The sequence below is a fragment of the Aythya marila genome (assembly GCF_965140915.1).
Source record: "Aythya marila genome assembly, chromosome: 13".
NCBI lineage: Eukaryota > Metazoa > Chordata > Aves > Anseriformes > Anatidae > Aythya > Aythya marila.
In genome coordinates, this window is record NC_139054.1 from 6,369,176 (window position 1) to 6,385,623 (window position 16,448).

Sequence of the window (16,448 nt, forward strand, 5' to 3'; positions counted from 1 at the left end):
TTTTAGGTGCACGAACACTAGATCCACAGCTTGTTTTTTTTGTTAGTGCTACTAGTACAGCGCTTGCTACATGTTTGTCCAGCCATCTCCAATACTTCTCTGCACGCTTTCTTGAGGTGCCCACGTCTGCTGCTTATCAGCACACTACTGAAGATGTCATCCGCTGGAGACCGAGCGCCCTCACTGCAGGGCAGATAGCACTGACAAATACATCACCGGGTCTCGCTCAGGCACCTTGTACAGGCACAGGTTTCTGCAGACAGCCCCTGAGCACGATCTCCCCCCCACCCCCAGCTTATTCCACTAAATATGTTCCAGTTAATGCAATTTGGTCTCACATCGAGTAGCGTCAAACACAGCAGCTGCCAACCAAATATGAAAGATACAAAAAAAAAAATAAAGCAGCTCAAGTCCCTCAGTGGTGGTTTGGGAGAGGCAGCACCATGCCTGCAGCACCTGTGCATTGCAGAGGGCAAGCAATTCCCTCAGCCCCACGGGACGCAGATGGGGCATGCTTGCAACTGGGAGCAAATAACACAGGGGTAGAGGGCTAAATCACATTTGTACAACCTCCTCCCCCGTGTTTCTCTGCATTATTTAAGAAAAAACGTGTTCTCTTCTAGTCTTTATTCTTTCCCTTCTGCACTCGATTCCAGATGGTGGGTGAATTAAATCAAACCACCCAAACCCAGGCTCTGAAGCTGCGTGAAACCATGCTCCAGGTCTGATCCAGACCTAGCAAGTCACCCCAATTTCTGCGCTGACCAGACATGGAGCAGCCCAAAGCTGGGCTCAGCAGAGCTGACAGCTGTAACGCATGGACTGAAAGCCTGGAGCCAAGCACTTGTAGCTTTGAAACACAGATGCAGATCCACACTGGGAGACTTTGGGAAGCAGCAGAGCTTTATGCTGCCTGGAGATCACGCACTTGTGATTGCATTTGATAGCACGACCACTCAGGGCTTCCTAAACTCCCCCAGCCAGCCCATAACTGCCCCACACTATCACCTTTCCGGAGCAGCATCCCTTTCCCCAGGGAAGGAGCTCCTCAGCTGTATGGGCAGGGGATAAGGGTGGCCATAGGGCAGCCCCATACAGGGCCAGGCACAGGCTGGGGGGACACAGGGCAGGAAGGGGATGCTGCTCCCACAGCAGGGCACGGGTAAGGGCAGGAGGTGAGAGCAGGCACCAGCATGCTAATGTGCATCTCTATTGGAAAGCCTGCCCCTGCAGAGCTCAATTGATTTTTTTTAAATTAATCTATTTACAGCAGTTTGAGTTGAGCTAGCTTTAGGTGCTGTTTAAGCTGCTTTCCTCATGCCTTGCGTTCAGTGCTTGCATGCTGCAATTAAGGAAACTGGGGGAGCTGGAGCAGGGAGAGGAGCACCCCTGGGTGCTGCTGGCCTGCATCTGGGTGCCCAGAGCAGGGCCCAGGCCTGGCAGGAGCCATCCCTTCCCACAGCCCTCCCTCCTGGGTACCTGGAGCACCCCCCAGGAGGAGGGGGGCACTTGAAAGCAGACCCCAGAGCTTTGGGGTGCAGCACTGGGAGCCCTGCAGGACCCCAGCAGCCTCCTCCAGAGATCCTTCATGCTCTGGAAAGAGCTTAGCGGGGAGCATTTCTCCTGTCTGTCATTAGCCTGACATAATGTCTTTCCTGCTGGCAGCTTTCAAGCTCAGCAGGTTTGTTATAAAATTCATTACCAGATATTGCAATCACAGTCACCTTTATTGGGCTCTGCATTTACAATAATTAGGCCAATAAACACTGATTTATAAAAATGACAAACAGGAACTCCCAGTAAGCAAGAAAAATGTGCTTTCTTTAGCGAGCAGTTTCTCTAGAGGGCAAAAAATGCAAGAACTCAAACCAACGGCTGCCACAGAGCCAGCAGCAATCTCCCAGGAATTCCCACCCGCTGGCTGAGGCCTCTCCAGGGAAGGACCCAGCACACAAAGCCCAGGCCAACCACTGCCAGAGCACAGGCACACAGCCCAGGTGCCGTTCCCTCTATGGGAACAGGAACAGGTAACACAGCACTGCAGTAACCCCATCCAGGCAGCAGCCAGCACAGCTCCCACCTCACCCCCAGGCACCACGGCTTCCTCCGTTTCCTACCTTTTCTCTGCATTTCTCCCAGTTTCCTCTTGCTGATCCTTGCTTCTCAGCACCCCGCAAGCCTGGACACACTGAGCCCTACAGCCCCCTCCTGTCCAGCCAGGAGCCAGCAGCCCCACAGCCCAAACCTCCTTGCTCCCAGAAACAACCTAGCCAAGACCCCTAATAACCCCATGGAGCTGCCACCCCATCCCCTATATACCCACCCAAGTGGGGGCAGCTGTGCAGCATTGGCTCCAGAGACCTTCAGGCTCCGCTGATGGCAGCAGCTGGTGCCCCAGGTGTCTGTGTGCCCCCCCCCAAAGCACCCACAGGGCCCCCTGGCAAGCACCCAGATAGGAACTAACCCTCAGCAGCCACAGCTCCACGTTTTTGCTAAATGAACCCCAACACTGATCTCCAGAGCTTTCCCCAGCTTCGTCCTGTTTGGGACAGAGATGGGCAATCGTGTTGATCTTGTTTCACTTTATTTGTGTTATTGATTTTTAAAATAGCTGTTTGTTGTTTTTTGCTAAAAGGCCCCTGAAGCTGTGCACGGCTTGGCTGTACATAGTGCAGAGCCAGTGGTGCAGGGAAGCAGAGCTGTGTGGAGACATTACAAGAAAGGACCAGGCAAAAACCCCATCCTCGGAGCCGCAGGAACTCAGTAAAAACCTCGACGCACCCGAGAGACCAGGACACCATCCTCCCTTCCCCACAACACTGAGCCTGCCAAACATGTGTGCTCTCCGAGGACAAGGGAAAATGATGCTTGCACCACTGCAGCGCGATTAATTGCAAAGACTATCAGTGGAAGATTTGATGACAATCAAAGAAAAATTAGCTGTGTCAAAATTCTTCAGCTTAATGGATTCCTTCCTGATTAGTCACATTCAACTTTGCCTTTACTTGCTTTAGGAAGTAAACAACGTTAATGCACATATCAGATGGCAGCGTAAAGCAATGCAAGAGGCCCATGCGACTCTAAACTCAATTGATTCGGATGGAAATTTTTAACATGTTAACACTTTAGGTTTACTAAGCGATGATAATGATCTGTCTAGGCCCTTCACACAGTCTCAGCACAATGCAGCAATCTTCACCAAAGTTGCCTTCTGCCTGCAGGTTTCCCACTGCAGAGCTCCCAACTGGTGCCGTTCGGGCTCTGCTGTCCCCAGAGGGAAACCCCACACTGTGCCCACAGCACGGGCTTGACCTCATCCACTCCTTCCTGCCAAGCTCAGAAATCACAAACGTACCTGCCTCTAACTAGGCACGCAGAAATTAACTGCTGGCAGGGGAATGCCCGCGTTACCCTCAGCAGCCACCCAGTGCCACAAGCACAGAATCCAGCGCTAGCACCTGTACGGCAGCTCCGAGTGACACGTGTTTTTATCTCAGATAAAAATACGCTTTTTGACAGGATGGGTGTGTGGCTCGATCACCCCGGGGCTACTGGTGTGGCTGTGACAGAGGGGCAGGCTTGGCAGCAGCGAGGGTGGGGGCGCCGACCGCTCGCTTCCGACGTTACGGCTCTGCTGTTTCCTTGCGCACACGTCGGAGAGGAGTTCTGGAATATTACTTTGGATCTTAACAACCCTTTCAGCCTTAAACTATTTTTAATAAAATGGTTTTCTGTGCGACACCAACACACGCGTAGCTTTCAATTACGTTTTAGCACTCCCAGTAGGAAGTAGCTCTTTATTGGGAGAAGTGACTTATGATAGTGGAGGATTATGGCTTTGGTCTTTGCATCAAGGATATTCAAAGCTGGGCGAAAAAAGCGGTTCGGCACATACTCTGTGGATGAGGTAAACCTCATGCACGGGGAAGCGTTTCTGAAGAAGTTAAGTATTTGAAATAAAACCGTGCAGTCATCTAGTAGAACACAGACATGAAATTGTTATTTATCAAGATGAAACCGGCATTTGGATAAAATTCTCCGGCTCCGTTAATAACTTCTGTTGACGAGGGAGCCACAACGGCAGCAATGAGGTAGCTGTCCCCCGAGCCAGCCGCGCAGCTCTGAGAAGCAGGATTTTTCATAGGCTGTGAACAAGGAGAAGCGTGTCGTCGGTAATCACTTTCTGAGAGGCTCCTTCAGAATGGCCACCGCGAATTCATCTTTTGTATTGTTTCCGAAAGGTTTGTCAGCTCTGCATAATCTGCTGCAGCTAGCGGCTGCGAGAGCGCCACGTGCCACGTGCACCTCAAACGTGAAGTCCAATTCCCGGAGCAGTTTTATCACAATGATTAAGTTTCTTAACTTACATCAAGTATGTCTCTGGAGTTTTCTACCACGCTGGGAACTTAAGATAAACAGCGAACGATGAGTAGGCTGATTACTGAAACCTCCTTTCAACAGGGATCATACGTGGCTAATTGATAAGAGGAGATAACGCAGCCGCTCATCTGCCAAAAGTTGCAGAAAATGGGAGAGGTTGAAGCAGAAATGGCTCTAAGTAATCAGCCCAGGGGCAAACGAGCTCAGTTTATAGGGGATAGCTCCCTTTCTCCGTTTGCTGGCTGGGATGCTGGAAGCAGCAGTTGTGCAGCTGGGAGCAGACACATTGCTCAGTAGGGGAGCACCCAGGAGAGCAGCATGAGAGGCGCGTCCCCGCGGGGAGACCCCCAGCAGCACACAAGTGGGGGTGAAGGTGGTCAGGGGGCCAGGGTCACCGGTGCTGCTGCCCTGCGGTGAGAGCCACGAGACGCCCCATCCCACACTAAACGGTGTGATTTACTTACTGCCTATGGAATTGCCCAATTAATTCACTATCCACATTAATATTATGGCTCATTTTTAACTTTACTGTCTCCATCGTTCCAATTTAGTGCTGCTCAGAGATGCTGCCACTGACCTTAATGGGTTTTTCATTAGAACAAAGAGCACCCTATTAATCACGGTTCGTTTTCGGCTAGAGGTTGCTGTCCAAGCCGCGCTGCTTTGGGGAGCTGCTTCAGTGGTTCGGGGCCTATTTTATTTCTGCTGGGCTTCTTGCCCCTGCTCACGCTGCGCACAAACCTCCGCACTGTCCAGGAGGAATTTCTTGGTATAACATTTCCAGACACAGAGATTTTATGCAGCACTCAAGCTACACTGCAGACATGATAGATTTTTTTCTGGGCAAATTGAAGCAGGAAAGGAAAGGATGCACCGATCATAGGCAATGAGCCTCTTACTGTCCTGTGCAAAAATCAAAAGCCTTTTAATAATTTCAAATGTTCTTCTGGGTATCAATTAGTCACACATTAATATCAGCATTGCTTCTCTTCCTCACTTCACATCAGATTAAATTCTCCCTTGTCATATGGACTTGCACTTATTAGCTTCAAGGAAAATTAGTAATTGTTACCTCTTCATTGGCGCTGATGGGAGATTTTCATCAGAAATGCTTATTTTTTACAGAGAACCTAATTGTGGTCTTAAAGCAATTGATTTTTTTTTCCCCTGGAATTGTTGCCTTTTCATGGAAAAAACAGATTATTCTCTGAAAACCTCTATGCTGAGCCTGAGATCCCTCCATGCACCCCGAAGGAGCAGGACCTGAAGGGACTGCACTGACCTGCGGACTGCGGCCACCGCAGCCTCTGCAAGTGTCAGAGCTGCTGACAGCAAGGACAGTTTTGTTCAGATGGGGTTTTCCTCTTGCCAAACCCATAGCTCGAGGCTGAGTATTTGTAAAGCTCCCTACAGAGAGCAGCGGTGCACAGGGGTCTCATCCTGCTCCCTGCACAGCGTGGGTGCTGGGGGCAAGCGGGGAGTGGGGGGTGATTATATTTATTGAGTTTTATTAACTTCCAGCCCTGGGAGGTTCTCACCTCTTCGAGCTAATTCAGCTGCCTAACTCCTGCCGGAGTTACAGTGATTGCCATTAAAAAACTTGACATTTACCTTACAACAGTAATAAAATAATAATGCCTAATTTGCTTTATGAGTGGTATTTGCAGTGTTTCCTGTGCCTGGAGTGGGGGATATTGTGAAGATGGCTGCTATGTTGATCAATTATGTCTGGTTAACAACGCTGCTGTAATTCTTTCCTGTAATCATAACCGTCTTTCAGTAGAGCAGCTCCAAAGTTCTTCTCTGAAGCAGTAATTTTGACAGGAAAAAAAATAAAAATGTTTTCAGTCCAAAACAGATACTTCAGTTTTCAGTGAAGAACAAAAGCTTTAGAGGTGAAACTTTCTGTTGAAAAGAAAAGTGCAGAAATATAAATGCGGTGGCTGCACGTATTTGCTGCACTCAGATTTCCAAAATATTTTAGATGTTTTTGAAGGCTGACTGCGATTGCTTTCCATTAAAAAGTTATTTTTCTCCTCCAAATAACCTTCTGTCTCTCACTTGTCAATACGACTCCCTTCTGCTTTTGGCCTCTCAAATATTAAAGCCCTGAGTATTTGCATTCCTGTGGGCTTGCTGCAGCTTCAGTGGGGAGGGGCAGCTCTGGTGCATGCCTGCCCAGGGCCCACAGCACCAGCACCAGACCTGGCCTCACTGTGCCATCCCCATCGCTGCCATTTTTTCCTCTGTTTCTCACCCAGAACAAAACTCAATGCGGATTTTCATCCTTTCGGTGCAGTTTTAATTAGCGCATGATGCTCTCAGGGCTTTTATTAGCACAAAGAGCTCAAAAAAACAGTGCATGCCAGCTCCTCCGCACCAGGGAGCCTCCTTCCTGTTCAGACCAGAAACTTAACACTGGAGTACTGAAGCTTGTCTTAGAATGGGTTTATTTCCATGAAGAAATGGGACGATTTCAACAAATGGAAATTGTTTCCATACAAAACTATTTAGTCAGGAAATTCCTGACTAGGCTGACTTTGGGGCAACGCAGGAGCTGCACAAAGTGAGTGTGGGGTGCCAGACCCCTCCGTGGGGAGAGCTCAGGCTTCCCACTGTGCTGCTGAAGGGGTGCTCACACATGCACGCACACACACGGATGTTTGTGCACGCGCGTGCATGCAAGCAAATGCACATACCCAGATACGCACACCCATGCAACACATGCCCATGCACACACATGCAGGCACACAAAAATGAGCACATGCCCACGTACACCCCTGCACCCCTGCTGTGCCCACAGATCCCTGCCCTGCAGGGACCCATGGCCCCAGAGCCCCCGGGAGCCCCCTTGCACAGCCCAGGTGCATCCAGCAGGTCGGTGCAGGGCTGGGAGCAGAAGCAGGAGCAGAGCTTAAAGGAAAAGCCCTGAAGCCCCAGCTGGGCCCCCCGACAGGGTGGATGGACACCAGACAGTGGAGGTGAGCGCGGGTGCACCTCCAAAACGGTGCAAATCGCTTGCACCCTGCAAGCTGCAGATGCTCCCTCTCGCCCGCCCGTGTGCCCAGCCGCAGCCCCGGGAGCCAGGAGGGCCTCCAGCGTGGTGCAGGGGCTGGGGCAGGCAGCCTGCGGGGGAAAGCTGGCTGCAGCCGTCATCGGAGCCGCAGAAACCCAGCCTTCCCCCTGCATGTGCAGCCCAGAGCCTCTGTAACTCCACCTCGGAGCCGGCTCGTCCTCGCGCGCAGGGAGCAGCCAGCCGCGGAGATCATGGGAGGGACGTCGCGGCTCGGCCCCGAGGAGTGCCGCTTTCTGGACGTAAGTTCACGGCGTGCTTCGCCGCGGGGCAGCTCGCGACCCGGTGTTGGCGAGCGCGATAAGTGTCTGATGTGCGTGTACTCGCCCCTCCGTGAACGGGTAGCAGCCCTCTGGAGATCGCTCTTTTGTAATTAATCAGGCAGAAGCATCCAAGACCCGAAAGAAGACCTGCAGCAGGTACAAGATCTGTGGACTGCTCTTCAGCGTGCTGGTCATTTCTCTGATTCTCATTTTTTTCGGTGTCAAATACCTCTGGAACCCAACACCCAGAAAAGTAAGTACGACCTCTCGGGTCCAGCGTCTCAGAGCTCCGCTTTCCCCAGCTGGGGCTCTTCCCCTACTCGCTTCACTTTTAACTACACCCTGAAATCCAGGCAAGTTTGCAGAATGGCTTTGCTTACACCGTCGGTATTTGTGGGAACTTTTTAAAATCCTTGTATTATTCATAACTAGCTTTTACTTTCTCTGGGCTGGCTTTTTTCTCTGTCCCCACATTCCTTCCCTAACTGACAATTAAAGGGTACGGGAGCTGTGCCATGAAGAGTTAAAGTTACTCTATTTCACCGGCAGCAAATTTTATGACAAGTAAGAAAATATTTTCCATTTCATTTCAATTATCTTGCCAGAAACCGGTGGAAAAGTCATTATGCCACCGCATAAAGAGGAGAGAAAGCCAGGACGCAGTGGTGATTGATTGTCATGGATTATATTTCTTACTTTAATGTGTCTGCAATGCGAGGGGACGGTGAGACGGATTAGCTTTTGGAGAGGGAGCTCCTGCTAACTGGATTGTGCTCCTCTATTCCCCGCTCCCAACACGCACGCTGCTAGTCGGGCTCTGCGTGCCCAGGGTCAGTCAGGAGGCCCTGGGGTGCACCTCACTTTGGGATTTTTTGTTGAGTCCCAAGAGCGGCGACATCCCCAAAACCCCAATGTGCATCCCCTTTCCCACAGCAGCATCCCCTCTCTCCTTGCTGCCCTGTGGGCCCTCAGGCGCCAGAAGCTTTGTCTTTTTATCAGCAAGAAGAACAAAATACCGAAAATCAAAGCAATAAAAGCCATATGTGCGGCCAGGCTCCTGCCAAGACGTTTATAAAGTCTCTACTGTTCCTCGAAAAGCACGGTGCGTGCCAACCGGGGGGAGGCTCCTAACCCCAGCCCCGGGCAGCAGCGGTGCGGGGGCGCTGGCCGGACATCAAGGGAACATCGGGGGGTCGGGGCAGAGGGGTGAGGCACAAGGAAACCCCAGCGCTGGCCAAATGCAGCGTGGTTGAAACCAGCAGGGACGGGGCTGTTGTTAGCAAGCGGTGAAGGGGAGGGACCACCCAGGGCTCACGAATGGTCATTTACCCTTTCGAAATGAAGCCGTTTAAGGGAAATGTTCCTGGCGGCAAGGAGAGGATGCTCTTGCATCGAAATGACCACGGGGAGTAAGAAAAGTTACTTTCAGGCTCTGCCTGTGCTAGCTTGGCAAGGAAAGAGACGCTGGGGGGAGTCCTGCTCCCAGCAGCCGAAATGCCAGCCCTGGGCTCCCATGACTTCGCCAGTGACTCTGGAGAAGGACGGAGGGGTTTCATTGTTTCTGAAAGCTTTTCTGCACCAGCCCTGATGGGTGGGCAAGGGAAGGGGCAGGCAGGGCAGCAGTTCCACCAACCGGCCCTTATTCTGCCAGGAAATCAGGATGGGGAGGCTCAACATCACGAACCAAAGGGAATTGAACTCTTTAAAGAACAAAAAGCCCTTTGAGCTCCCTTCAAACATACAAAGAGAGGAGAAAAAAAAAAAAAAAGTCTTAAAGAATATTTCCTCCAATATTTCCTTGGCCTGGTGCTGCCCTCTGCACAGCAGCATCCCCTTGGCAGTGCTGCCGCGTGCGGAGGCGGCGAGCCTGCTAGCAAGGGGCTCGTTGTGTCCTCGCAGGGGGACATATTTCAAGGACTGGCAAGCAAGAGTAATTTTTAGGCCTATAAACCATCTCTCCAAGCAGCAGGGAGCTAGCCAAGCCCAAATGGGTTAGTTGGCCACAGTGCTGGCACGAATAATTCTTTGTAAATGGAGAGGAACTTGAGAGTAAGGTGCCACCCGGGATCATACCCTCCTATAACTGATTTATGGCACCATGTGCAGTTTGTCAGTCAAAATGGGCAGCCTTCCAGCCATTTTAGGCTTTGCACTACTTCTTCCATACCATAAAATCTATTGACATATATATATCTTTATAAAAGCCTCCTGCTGACTAACAGGAGATGCTCACGACTGCCAAGGAACATATCATTCTTCAAATTTTTACCAGGGGCAAAGGTACCCCGGTAGTTACTGCATTGCACAGCTGGATCCTGCACCAAGCCTTCTTCCAGCAGTTGCAAAATGGGGGATGCTGACCCTGAGAAGGGTTTTGCACAGGCCCTTTGCTTCCGCATGCCACTATTTGATTCAGGAAAGGAGACTCCCGTAAGCCCTCCAGCTCTCGCTGTGCCAGCAGGATCATTGCTGTGCTTCAAACAGCACCTGCCACTACTCATCCTTTAAGGGTCAGGCATCCGCAGAGACAGGAGGGCTGCCAGGCTTGCTGAGCATGGTGAGCACCTGCGAGGAGGAGAGGGCTGCTCCCTGCAGCTACCGGTGGGGACGAGCACACCAGGAAGCAGGCTGCTAACACCCTGCAGCTCTTCAGCAGCCCTCAAGGAGGGCTTTGATCCGCAGGTGATCCCTGACCTCCTTGAGGCAGAGGGAAGCGCTTCCCAGGGAAAGCAGAGGGCACAGAGCAAGAGCCATGAGATGGGGGTGCGGTGATGGAGCACGCAAGCCAGGGGTACGATGATGGAGTAAGTGAGTAAGGGACAGGGGAAGGCAAAGTCCTTTGGTCAGGGCTTCAATCCAGCCTGTGTTGTAAATGGGTGTGGGATGAGCACCTCCTCCCAGCCTCATGTCTGCCCACTCCTATTCAGGTGCCCCATTATCCCACGGCCAAGCGTGGGTCTGGGTGTTCAAGCTGCAGCCACACACACCTGGCCCCATGCTGCCCTTCTTCCCTGGGAGCTGCCTCTCCTTGCAATATCCAGAAAATTGTCCTGGCTTCCTTTGGGAGCCCGGGTGCGGGGAAGGCTGTGAAAACTAGTGGGGGCTCAGCCAGCAGGTTTTTGTCCCTCACAGGTCTATGACGTGGAGCACACCTTCTTCAGCCATGGTGAGAAGAAGAAGATTGTGATGGAGATTGACCCGCTGGCCAGGACAGAGACCTTCAGGAGTGGAAATGGCAGTGAGGAAATCCTGGAGATTCACGACTTCAAGAACGTGAGTGCAGCAGCATTTGTGGTGGGAGCCCTGCCAAGACCCCGGCCCCTTGCTAGAGAGCCCTTGGGGATGCTCAGTGGGACCGGGCCTGGCACCCCACCAGGAGGGGACCCAGCTGGGGCCACATCGGTGCTTAAAAACACAACGTGCTTAATAGCCCAGCTGCAAGAGGAGTGACAGGATCCCTTAGGATGCTGCGGTGTCGCTGGAGCAGGCCCCAGGACGGTTTTGTTCTGCATCAGGGAGAGCAATTCCTATCTGCAGGCTGTCTGGGCACCCTCTCAAAGGAAAGGAGCTGTGTGCCTACGTAAGCTTTCACAAGTATTTAATAGCAGCGTGGTTCAGTTCCAATGAAATACATTTTAAAAGCAAGACCTAGTTATTGGATTTACCCTTGCAAAGGAATGCAATCATCATAAATCTATCCAAATCCAGTACATTTGTCTGTCTGGAGAGCATTAAAACATTGTGACAATGTTGTAGGCTCTCTCTGAAACCTAATTAAAATTTGTAGGGAAATACCCTGTGCAGTGACATATGGCAAAATTTTCATCTAATAGCCTAGCAGGAACTGAGGGCTGAATGTTCATATAACCATAATGGTCAAACACTATTCTGCATATTTTTATTTATGTAACTAGAGCTCATGATAGTAATAAGGAGAAGGGGAGCAAAGTAGAGTTTTATGACTATCCGCCTGAAAATATTTGTAAAAAGCCCAATTCTCCCAAACCATAAAATGCAATATCCCTTAGGAGAACCTGTTAGTACATCTTAGCTCTGCTGCTGAACAGAGTTTGCACAAAAACATCAACAGGAAAAATATGACTAAACTCTGATCCAGCTGCACTCCCTGTAGGATCCTTTTATTTACCCTCCTGCTTTGCCGTGACTGCTTGCCTGCTCTTTGTTTTGATGCTGCAGGGAATAACTGGCATCTTCTTTGTGGGGCTTCAAAAATGCTTCATCAAAACTCAGACTAAAGTCATACCTGAGACTACAGAGGCCAAGATCCCTGAACTCGAGGTACGTGAGTAGAACAGCACGCGGATCTGCCAGGCACCCCGGCAAGGCCAGCGCTCCCCCTGCAGCCCCATCCGCGCCAGCCTGCCTGGAGAATCCGCAATAAAGAAATAACGAGCTGTGATCGCTTCATAAAATTATCTTATTTCAGAGGATTGCTTCTGAAAACAACAAGTCGAAAGAAACGGGATTAGGCAGCCAACAGACAAAAACCTCTCAGCACAATACTGAAGATCAAGAACAATAATCCTGTTGTAGTCAAAAGGTCGCAAGACAGCTCAGGATTAGCAGACACCAAAAAGTCAATCAAATTGTTTTCTCCAAGAGCTGAGCCTCCTGTTATCAAGCAGAATGAGGCAGAAGTAATGAATTTAAAAGAGCAGCCGCATTGAAGAAATGCAATTTGGGAAAGCGTTTCGCCACTTGCATACAGCCCAGCCGAGCGCTGCCACCACCGTGCTTGCAGAAAGCCCTTCTGCGCCAGGGAGAGCCCCAGCCCTGCTGCAGCAAGGTGCACGCTTTGTGCGTGGCATGGAAAAAGTGTGTGTGGCATGGAAAAAAAAAAAATCCATATTTTAGCCCCATTCTGCCAGTGCAGGCTGACATGCTGGCTCGCTCCCCGGTGCATGGGGCAGGAGCTGTTCGGGCCCCCTCACCGAGGCTGTGGTGGTGGCACAGCCCCACCTGCCTGCTCCCAGGATGAAGGCCGATGCCATTCCCCCTCCCCAGGAAGCCACTGTACATGAAATGCCGGCAGAACGTGTGTTTAAAACAAAGCGCGTGCAGGAACATTTCCCTGAATCATGACCCAAATTCCGAGACACAGATTCTTTGATTATGCCATAAGAAGCTAATAGATCTTTTCTGCTCCCATCACAAAACGGATATGACTGTTCAATCTTTAGCAGAACATTGCCCCAGGTAGAGAGCTGAGATGTAAAACCCAGTGAGATAAATGTAGATTTAGGAAGTTCCATTTCTTCCGGGGAGCCTGGCTGCCTTTGGAGAAATTGGGAAGCACGTGCTCGGTATCTTCAGCAGCAATCTCTGCTCTCTTCCCTCCCCTGGCTCTCTGCAGTTTTGAGGAGGAAGCACAAAAGGAGGCAAACCCCTCCACATGAATTGGGAAAACATACCGGTGCTGGAGCCCCAGCGCTGCCAGCTCTTTTAGGCCACCTTGCCAACGGGACGGCTTTCAGCAAAGATGCTGAAAACGACTCGGAATCGGTCAGGTGTTGCTGGCTCTTGACTAAGACTTCCCAAAGCCATAAGGGAAAATTCTATAAAAGAGAAATGCAGCTCCAGACACCTTCTGGAGAGAAAAATGCCATTTGCCAGCTTGCTCTATGGGCTACCGCCACCAACATCCACCGCGTTGCCTTGGCAGATAGCTCAGCGCAGACCCATCCAATAATCTTTATATATCTCCCTCCCCAAGTGCCTGCCAAAGCACACCATGGAATAACGCACTGGCAGAGACATGTGGTATAAATTACAGAATATGGCCGTGCGAAGAATTTTTGTGAGGAATAAATTAAAGCGTTCGATCACAAAATCAGTAGCAGAAGGAGAGGCAAATTAAGTAGTAAGAGCAAAGCAGAGAGATGTTTTAATCTTTGGTTTTAAATGAGCTGGGGAGCTACAGAAGGCTGTTCCAGATGGTGGGGACTGCAAAGGAGAAGGCTCCTGCAGCACAGTGAGCGGAGCGAGGGGAGAGCAGGGCGGTGCTGGCCAAGTGTGGGCAGCAGGACAAGGCCCATGGCAGGGCTTCTCCACGGGGACCAGCAGGTATTGCACACCCAGCCGGTGAGCACCCTGACCTAGGGGCTGAGGCAGACAAATCTAGCTGCTTGGAGGGGAGGGCTGCACTGGGGAACGGAGGAGAAGAGGGGCACAGCAGTGCAGAGAGGGTGTCTCACCACGCCGGGGTGAAATCTCACTCTTCTTCCAGGGAGAAGAAATCACCACCACCTACTTTGAACAGTCCATGGTCTGGGTGCCCGGCGAAAAGCCCATTCAGAACAAGGAATTCCTGAAGAGCTCCAAGATTTTTGACATCTGCAGAAATGTGACCATCTACTGGATCCACCCAACGCCAATAGCAGGTACAAGGAGCCATCTCCTCCCTGAAGTGCCACACAGGTGCCTCGGGACCACCCCCCCGTGTCCCCTTTCTCCCTATCCCTGCTCCGACATGGTGGGAACCCATTTGCTGTAAATCTCAGACATGAGCTCAGTGCTCGCCACAACCATGAGAGAACATGTCCAATGTAATAACAGTGTGGGCTGACGTTTCTCTCTGAGAAGAGTTTGTCTGTATCGGCTCCCCGCCGCCCCGCGCTTTGCAGAGTGGCCACCCTCCTCGTAACGAGGCAGAAAACCCCTTTGTACCTGCAAGGAAGGCAGCGCTGCTGGAAACTGGGCTGCCTAAATTCTTGTCACCGCATGAACATCAGAGCAGGAGCAGACATCCGCATCTCAATCACACAACGGGGTTGCCACCTCCAGCTGCTCACCACACATCCCTCGCAGAGGTTGTGGCCTCTGAGATCCACCGCCGTAATTACCCGCTCTCTCTAGCCGGCTTCTATCAGAACGAGCTAGTTTAAAACCCCTACCAAGAAAACTCTGCTCAGCAGAGGCACAGCGCCCCATCCTGGGCGGGTACCAGCCAGCTCATAAGAGCAGGAGGCAACGGAGTTAGATCCGGGTTGCTGGTGGAGCCGTTCAGATCAGGGTACTTTCTTCCTCCTCTTGTGGTACCAAATTTTGGCAGAGCCTGCTGTCTTTTGTCCCCCTGCTCCCTGACTATTGACAACAGCACTTGAGCTCTTCCCACAGCTCCTGAGCTGGCCGACCTTGAAGGGGCAGAAGAAGAAGACCCTGAGCTGCTCGTGGACAACCAGAGCTGGCTGGACGGCGGGGGTGAGCAGGAGGTGGAGAAGGGCGCACAGCCTGCACCCAAGCGCCGGGCACGGCAGCTCACCGAGGAGGACCTGCCCGTCAACGACTACGTGAGTGTGGGGAAATGCATGTCGGGGTGTCCTGTTTGTACTCCTGGGGTGCCCACGGACACCCTGGCCATGCTGATGCTGGCTCTTCCTGGCAGACGGAGAACGGGCTGGAGTTCCACCCCCTGTGGGACGAGCGAGGCTACTGCTGCGCCCAGTGCCGCCGCGCCAACCGCTACTGCCGGCGGGTGTGCGAGCCCCTCCTGGGCTACTACCCCTACCCCTACTGCTACCAGGGCGGCAGGGTGATCTGCCGGATCATCATGCCCTGCAACTGGTGGATCGCGCGCATGCTGGGCAGGGTGTAGCACCCAGCACCCGCCTGCCTCCCCGCGAGCCACCCCACTGTGCCCTGATGTAGTTGGCACGCTGGTGGGCACCTGCTCGAGTACCACAAGCACGTGAGCCACCGGCCACTGGCCACGGCACCCTCCCCGAGCAGCCAGCCTGTCCCTCTGCGTCCTGCACGGCTCCCGAGGGGCGGGGAAGGCTGCGCTCGAGCGCGTCGTCGCCACGCTGAGCGGCAAGAGGCAAACAATAAACGTCTTGTATGAGCGATTGCAGAGAAAATGGAAAGTCGTTTAGTCTCAGTCTGTGATGCTTAATGGGTCTGAGAAATGATCTAATTGCTCGGCTGCCTCGTCACGAGCATCTGTAACTCAGGTACTGGGACTGCCAGTGCTTGCCTCGCTGGGAACGTGCTGAGGGCCCTGCCGTGCTCCTGGCAGTGCCGGCAGCTGTTCAGCACACACTGCTGAGGCTCTGATGCGCTGGGGTGTCTGGCAGTCACTGGTGACAGTTCCCAGGTGCCGCCAGCCCTCAGGGAGCACCAGGCAGTGTAGCAGGGCAGGCAGACCCTCCTGCACACAGCACCGAAAACAGAGCCAGCAAGGAAACGGGTGGCCAAAGTTGGAGGAAGCCGAGTGCTATCAGCTGTCCCCCATCCCAACCAACAAACAGGCAAAACCCGAGCTGCAGGAGGGAAAAAGTAGTCCTTGAAACTGCTGCTGCACTCCCCAGGACACTCAGCCTTCGTGGCCGAAATCCCTAACTTTGTTCCGATTCAAGCCACCCAAAACACTTGCTCCAGCAAAGGAGGATGTGCACCAGCGAGCAGGAGATGCCAAGAGCTCAGCCTGGGTGCTGCTAGAGGCTGGTGCAGCCCCCCGGGGTCCTTTGTCCCTGCCTGTCCCCAGTCCTGTGCTCTGCTCCCCATCACGGGGCTGGCCAGCAGCCTGCCACTTATCCAGCCCCGGGCAAACACACAGCTCAGGAGTGAATTTATTTCCTTCCCTCTGTGTATCAGCAAGGCTGTTAATAGGCTTAGACAAATAACAAGAAAACATCCTCAGGTCCTTTGGCAGCTTGGCTCAGCTCCCCAGAGCCCTTTGCCTTTTTAGCCAAAACGTGTCCAAGGACCTAGGT

The 16,448-nt window shown here is 52.2% G+C and overlaps 1 protein-coding gene across 1 annotated transcript; it reads left to right on the forward strand.

Annotated features, from left to right (window-relative positions):
- Positions 1 to 7,567: 7,567 nt before the first annotated feature.
- On the forward strand, positions 7,568 to 15,331 carry TNMD (tenomodulin; the record flags this gene model as incomplete). The annotated part of the gene is given in 8 exon segments (XM_082770645.1): positions 7,568 to 7,585; positions 7,588 to 7,695; positions 7,835 to 7,969; positions 10,849 to 10,989; positions 11,914 to 12,015; positions 13,964 to 14,117; positions 14,854 to 15,026; positions 15,122 to 15,331. Coding segments are annotated over 8 exon segments (1,041 nt in total).
- Positions 15,332 to 16,448: the final 1,117 nt, after the last annotated feature.